The sequence below is a fragment of the Lupinus angustifolius genome, unplaced genomic scaffold, assembly GCF_001865875.1.
Source record: "Lupinus angustifolius cultivar Tanjil unplaced genomic scaffold, LupAngTanjil_v1.0 Scaffold_287, whole genome shotgun sequence".
In the NCBI taxonomy this organism is placed as follows: Eukaryota; Viridiplantae; Streptophyta; class Magnoliopsida; order Fabales; family Fabaceae; genus Lupinus; species Lupinus angustifolius.
In genome coordinates, this window is record NW_017727606.1 from 512,953 (window position 1) to 520,391 (window position 7,439).

The 7,439-nt window shown below is 40.1% G+C and overlaps 1 protein-coding gene and 1 long non-coding RNA gene across 2 annotated transcripts in view; both read left to right on the top strand.

The window, feature by feature from the left end:
- The window catches only part of LOC109340923 (putative RNA-binding protein Luc7-like 2), a 19,599-nt gene that overhangs the window by 5,515 nt on the left and 6,645 nt on the right, over positions 1–7,439 (top strand). Inside the window, exons 7-10 of the mRNA XM_019578691.1 lie at positions 330–391; positions 760–822; positions 1,135–1,193; positions 1,515–1,596. Of these exons, the coding sequence (XP_019434236.1) occupies positions 330–391; positions 760–822; positions 1,135–1,193; positions 1,515–1,596 (266 nt within the window). The remainder of the gene's footprint in view (positions 1–329; positions 392–759; positions 823–1,134; positions 1,194–1,514; positions 1,597–7,439) is intronic.
- LOC109340924 overlaps positions 1,603–7,439 on the top strand; it is an 11,332-nt gene continuing 5,495 nt past the window's right edge. The window contains exons 1-2 of the long non-coding RNA XR_002106867.1: positions 1,603–1,845; positions 7,060–7,213. This is a non-coding gene — a long non-coding RNA (uncharacterized LOC109340924). The remainder of the gene's footprint in view (positions 1,846–7,059; positions 7,214–7,439) is intronic.

Here is a 7,439-nt window from a genome sequence, read left to right on the forward strand (position 1 = left end):
CATCATAATTAAAAATAACTCATGCTGATATTGTAACATAGGTCTCTAGGTTTGTGGGAAGGATTTTGCCAAAATAGTATACCTATGATTATGATTTTTATTTCATTTCCAATCTAATATATTGTTAATTTTGCCTCTGGGAAGATTTGAAATAAATGTGGTTGAATATGAATATAGTTGATTGCTGCCTGAACTTGGTTGTGTTTGTCTTTAGTTACAAACAAATTTCAACTAGACACTTGCTAACCGCCTTTTGTTAACAAATGCTATGCCTTCTTATAGAAAGTGTATGTACTTGTTATTTAATGATGTGTTTGTTGAATGAACAGGTGAACAAGGAATGGTTGATGAGGCACAAAAGGCATTGGAAGAGGCTGAAGCACTTAAGAAGGTCCTTCATTTGCTTTATATTATATAGAGGGAATACCCAATTTAGTTCTTCAAAATTTTAGCATTGAGCAATTTGATCCCCGAAAAAATAAAAATCCAAATTAGTATCCAGTGATCGCGAATGTAAGTCAAAATAGTCTCTATCATGTGTCATAAAGCATGCTAAAAAGGGCTAATTTGACCCACATTTGACATTTTTGGGACCATTTTGTGTTTTTCATTTTTTAAGGGAGCAAACTGATACACATGAAAATTTGAGGGACCAAAATAAGTATTTACTCTATTATACATGGTTTTGTTCATGAAGTTGTTGAATTTTTTCTATTGTGGAACCCATATGGCTATAATGATCTGATTTTTCTATTACAGCTTCCTCCAAGGCATGAGCCACTATTGGATTCTTCTAAGTATACAGCTGCAGATGTTCGGATTGTAAGTATATTTTCCCTCATCTGTAACTCTTTGTATGTAATTAAATTCGCATTTATATTTCAACCCGCATGGAAAATTAGATGTTATTATTATGCACATAAAGTCATACTGTTCCTCATGTTCTATTGCAACGTTTGCAACCGTGGATGTTAGAATAAGTTCAGTGAAGTATATGAAAGGTGCTACTATATACATATCTTAGCCACATGTTCACAATTTTGGTCCACTTTGTTGGTGAGTTTTTGGCTTAATAAGTTGTATTAGAACTGTAATGATTCTTACACTTGTTTTACTCTATATGTAACAATTCAGACTGATCAGAAGCTACGTGTGTGTGACATTTGTGGGGCATTTTTGAGTGTTTATGACAGGTAAGAACTGATCCTACACCACCTACATGTTTCCTCCCTCTTTCTTTTAAGTTTTGCTAGGGATTCATGTTGTTAGAATTTGGGGTTTCAAGTGCTTCAGCTTTTGACCCGTTAGTAATACCTCCTTGACAGCAGCAGGCTGTTGTGCCAGTTTTACGAGGATAACTTTTGCAGCTAAAGAATGTGCGTCTTTTCTGTTTTATGCAAGATCATGCTATTCTTAACTAGATTTTTTTGGGTCAATCATGCAGTACATCAGTATCATATCTCTCTACTTCTGTATGTTTTGTTTAAACATTTGGTTTATATTATTATTTGCAGTGATCGCCGCCTAGCTGATCATTTTGGAGGGAAACTTCATTTAGGGTATATGCAGATTCGTGAGAAGTTAGCAGAACTTCAAGTAAGACATCATTCAGCATTGTTGTGTAACTATTCTATTCTACAACTGGTTCCTAAATATGTATTTCATATTTGATATGGAGAAAATGTTAGGATTTGCCAGTTGGTTGTTCACAAGATGACTCCCTAAATAAAGCCTCTGTTTTGATCACATTCCTTGCTATTGCTTCCATCTTATTCATGATATATATATAGTCATATCATCTCTCTATCTTGCATTGTATAGAAAAGGAAAAATCAATCTTGTCAAGTGATAGGTTAAAGCCTATTATTAAAAACGTGTATAAGAGAGGGAAAAGAGGTGTGTGGCTAAGGATAGCAAAATTACAGCTATGCCCTTAGACAGTTAATTGTTGGTTAGGATTTTTCTATAAAGTAAACACTAGAGGGGAGGGAAAGTTAGTTAGAAAGGTGTAGAGTGAACTGATTGTGGAATCAGTTAGGGATAAGGCTCGAGGGAACCTTGTAACCACTCTGGTGTATTCTTTTTCTTCTTCATTCTAATAAACTTTTTCTTAGAACCCTAGCAGAATCAAATTGATTCTGGGTAGGGGCATTTCTTTTCAATTCTTCTTCTAGAATTCTTAACATTCACGACACCAGTGCTATCACTGGTAACAGAGCACCGTTTTGGTGCCTGAGGGAAGTGAGAACCACCACGACGACGACGGTTGCGCATGGTATCCACGCGAAGAATGGCCAAAGAGAATGATAGCTAGATGCAGGAAAGAGAGGAGATGAGGCAGGAACGAGAAGAAATATGGTTACGCTTTGAGCTCAATGAAGCACGAACTAGTAAAACATAGAATCTTCTGGAAGCAATTGCAACGAAGTTAGGTATTTCCCTGGGAAGTGATTTGGTGGGAATAGGAAGCGAGAACGAGGAAGAAATGGAAAGTCACAAAACACGTTCTGTGCATGACAAGTGGCGAAAAATGGAGATTCCAGTCTTCATGGGAGAAGATGCGTATGGATGGGTGCAAAGGTTGGAGAGGTATTTCCGTTTGCGTGGGGTGTCAGAGGAGGAAAGGATGGAAGCTACCATGGTGGCCCTCGAAGGCAAGGCACTCAATTGGTTCCAGTGGTGGGAACGTTGCAATCCATCTCCCTCGTGGGACAGCTTCAAGATGGCTGTGGTAAGACGATTTCAACCCTCAATGGCCCAAAATCCTTTCGAATTATTGTTAGCTTTAAAACAAGAAGGCAGTGTAGAAGCATATGTTGAAGAATTTGAAAAATATGCTGGAGCCCTGCAAGAGGTCAACAAGGATTATGTCAAAGGCATTTTCTTAAACGGATTGAGAGAAGAAATTAGGGTTGAGGTGAAGTTATACGAGTTGGGAACTTTACCTGAGATCAATCAGATCATATAGAAAGCTATTCTCATTGAGCAAAAGGATGTAGTCACCAATAGGAGAACCAATTATACCCCTACTAGATCTGGGGTGCCTTACAGGGGTCACTCATTCAGCAGGGTAGTATCTGTAGAAAATTCTACTGTTGGTAATCAGAGGAGGGAAGGATCAGAAGGGGGTAGTGTTACTGGTAGCACCAAGACTCCCCAAGATGTTGAAGGGACCAAGGGCAGAGGTGATTATAGGAGGCTCAAAAGTGCATAGATGAAAGAAAAAAGAGAATGGGTCTATGTTTTAGATGTGATGAGCCATTCACTAGGGATCACACATGTAAAAATAGACAACTAAGGATGATAATCCTTGTTGAAGATGATGAAGGTGAGGAGGAGTTGGAAGTAGGGGAGGAACATGAGGTAGCTAATTTCTTGCAACTATCCCTTTACTCAATGGAGGGACTCACATCTATCAAGTCATGGAAGATAAGGCGTGAATTGAAGGGTGAAACAGTGGTGGTTTTGATAGATTGCGGGGCCTCTCATAATTTCATTGCTAGAGAATTGGTAGATAGGATGCAACTAAGGGTGGCAGAAACCAAGGCCTATGTAGTGGAGGTGGGTGATGGACATCAGATCAAGTGTCAGGGTAAGTGTGCTCAACTCAATCTAAACCTCCAAGGCTTAGATGTGGTTCAAGACTTCTACTTATTTGGGTTGAAGGGGGTAGATCTGGTCCTGGGTATTAGTTGGTTAGCAGGATTGGGAGAAATCAGGGCAGACTTTGGCAAGATGACATTGAGTATTAAAAGAGGAGGCTCCACAATCACACTGGTAGGGGACCCTGCCTTAACCAGGAGTGAATTGTCCTTAGGTGCTCTTATGCATATATTGAAACAAGAGGGAGAAGGGTTGGTCATTCAGTGTGACCCAAAGCCATCTGTTAAAACGAAGGAAGTGGTGCCAGAGGAGTTACAGGGACTGCTACAACAACATCAAGCAGTGTTTCAAGATCCCCTAGGCCTACCCCCCTTTAGAAGGCATGATCATGCTATTCACCTAAAAGAAGGAGCAGTTGTACCCAACATCGGACCCTATAGATGCCCTATTACCAGAAGGCAGAGATAAAGAAGTTAATTGCTGAGATGATGGAAGCTGGGGTCATAAGACCAAGCATAAGTCCATACTCCAGTCCTATTATCTTAGTAAAGAAAAAGGATGGGGGATGGAGGTTCTGTGTTGATTATAGGGCCGTTAATAAGGTTACTACCCCAAATAAATTTCCTATTCACTGGTTGAAGAATTGCTAGATGAGATTGGGAAGGCACAAATCTTCTCAAAACTGGATCTCAAGTCAGGATATTTTCAAATCAGAATGAGAGAAGAGGATATTGCTAAGACTGCTTTTAGGACTCATGAGGGGCACTATGAGTTTTTTGTCATGCCCTTTGGGTTGACTAATGCCCCTTCTACCTTTCAAGCTCTCATGAATGACATATTGAGGCCTTACTTGAGGAAATTCACATTAGTCTTCTTTGATGACATTCTGGTTTATAGCCCTGACCTAACCACTCATATGCAGCACCTACACAGCATACTGACCCTGTTGGATCAACACTCACTCAAGGCCAACCAAAAGAAATGTAGTTTTGGCCAGCAAAGTATTGAGTATTTGGGGCATATAATCTCAGGGAAAGGGGTAACTGCTGATTTAACCAAGGTGGAAGACATGTAGAATTGGCCTCAGCCTACTAATATAAAAGGATTAAGGGGATTTCTGGGCTTGACAGGGTATTATCGAAGTTTGTCCAGGATTATGGAAAAATTGCCAAGCCACTTACTGAGCTACTCAAGAAGGATGCTTTCAGCTGGTCCCCTGATGCTACCCAATTGAGAAATTGAAGAAAGCCATGGTGGATTTGCCTATGTTGGCTATACCTAATTTTACCAAAGAGTTTGTGGTAGAGACAGATGCATCCAGTTTGGGGCTAGAGGCAGTGTTGATGCAGAGTGGGAGGCCTTTAGCTTTTTGGAGCAAGGGATTATCTCCAAGGGCTCAGCAAAAATCTGTGTATGAAAGGGAGCTTATGGCTTTGGTTCAAGCAACCCAGAAATGGAGACACTACTTGATGGGTAGGCACTTCATCATAAAAACAGATCAAAAGAGTCTGAAATTCCTAACTGAGCAGAGATTGTTTACAGAGGAACAATTCAAGTGGGCAGTCAAGTCGGCGGGGCTTGATTTTGAGATCCAATACAAGCCAGGGCTTGAGAATTCAGTGGCATATGCTCTCTCAAGGAAATTAATGTATTCAACCATCTCTATTCTATCCAGTGGAGAAGTGAACTCATGGAATGAAGATTTACAACAGGATCCTAAATGGAAGGGGCTCATCCAGGAGTTGATGATTTCTCCCAGGGCTCACCCTCATTATGAATTAAGGAGAGGGGTACTCTATTACAAAGGGAGGTTAGTTTTACCCAAGGGGTCTCCTAGGATACCTATCATCATGGCTGAATGCCATGAGACACCAATGGGGGGCATTCTGGACACTTCAGAACCTACAAGAAGATAGCTAGTTTTCTGTTTTGGGAAGGTATGAAATCAGATATTAAGGGCTATGTAGAGGGATGTGAGGTATGCCAGAGACATAAATACTCTACCTTGGCCCCAGCAGGGTTGTTGCAGCCATTACCATTACCTCAACAGGTGTGGATGGATGTATCCATGGACTTCATAGGAGGAGAAATGATACTATTTTTATGGTGGTGGATAGGCTCACCAAGTATATGCATGATTTTGCTCTAGGTCACCCTTACTCTGCCAAGGATGTGGCCTCTGTTTTCATAGCAGGAGTGGTCAAGCTACACAAGTTTCCCTCTTCCATAGTCTCTGATAGGGATCCTCTGTTTCTAAGCCAATTTTGGAAGGAATTGCTGAGGGTATATGGAACCATGTTGAAATTTAGCACCTCTTACCATCCTCAAACATATGGGCAAACATAAGTGACAAATAGGTGCCTAGAGACATACCTAAGATGCTTTGTGAGTCCCAGGCCTAAACAATGGTTGAGTTGGTTGCATTGGGTAAAATTCTAGTTTAATACCAACTACAATAGTTCTGCCAAGATGACTCCTTTCAGAGCACTATATGGCAGGGAAGCCCTTTCATTGCTGAGGGCAGGGGCTATTCCAACAAAGGTGGAGGAGGTGAACAACTTTTGTCACCAAAGGGATGCAGTTATGGAGGAGTTAAAGCATAATCTGCTTAGAGCTCAGAACTTCATGAAACAACAAGCAGATAAACATAGAAGGGTTGTTGATTTTGCAGTAAATGACTGGGTCTACCTCAAGCTACAAACATACAAGCTCAAGACCCTGTGCTAAGTTAGCCCCTAGGTATTATGGACCTTATAAAGTGGTAAAAAAGATGGGAGCAATAGCCTACAGATTAGCCTTACCTCCTCAGGCCAGAATTCACCTTGTGTTTCATGTATCCCTCCTAAAGAAAGCATTAAAACCTCATCAACTACCCCGACCTCTACCTCCTATGTTAAATGAAGAATTGGAATTGGAGGTCATTCCAGAAAACATCATCAACAGCAGAGAAGATAACCAAGGCAATATAGAAGTGTTAGTCAAGTGGAAGGATCTCCCTGACCATGACTCTACTTGGGAAGAAGCAGCAGTCATACAAGAGAAGTTTCCAGACTTTCCACTTAAGGACAAGTTGGTTCTTTTAGGGAGGGGTATTGATAGTCTAAAGCCTATTATTAAAAACGTGTATAAGAGAGGGAAAAGAGGTGTGTGGCTAAGGGATAGCAAAATTACAGCTATGCCCTTAGACAATTAATTGTTGGTTAGGATTTTACTATGAAGTAAACACTAGAGGGGAGGGAAAGTTCGTTAGAAAGGTGTAGAGTGAACTGATTGTGGAATTAGTTAGGGATAAGGCTCGAGGGAACCTTGTAACCACTTTGGTGTATTCTTTTTCTTCATTCTAATAAACTTTTTCTTAGAACCCTAGCAGAATCTAATTGATTCTGGGTAGGGGCATTTCTTTTCAATTCTTCTTCTAGAATTCTTAACATTCACGATACCAGTGCTATCATCGAGTGTATTAAGCTATCCTTTAAGCTCATCTTTTAAATGCCCTCCAAGATCTGAATATGCTGATTCAGGTGCTGGTGTTTGTTTCACTTAGTTCTAAACAGATTCCCAATTAGCACATGGTGTGAGTTCTCTAACCTCAAAGAAAAATGGGTTTTTTGTGTATCTTTGTAAAAGAATTAAAAAAACAGAAAACATAAAAGAGAGGTAATGAGAGAAACTGAATATTTGTAATTTTATTTCTTGAATGAATATGATCAAGCTATCCCCTTTATATAATCCAAGGGAAGCATTACAAGAGAAGAGAATGAGAGGTAACGTGAACAACAAGTTACCTCCCCTAACTAACTAACTAACTAACTGTTTCTGTTAACACAGAAACAGAA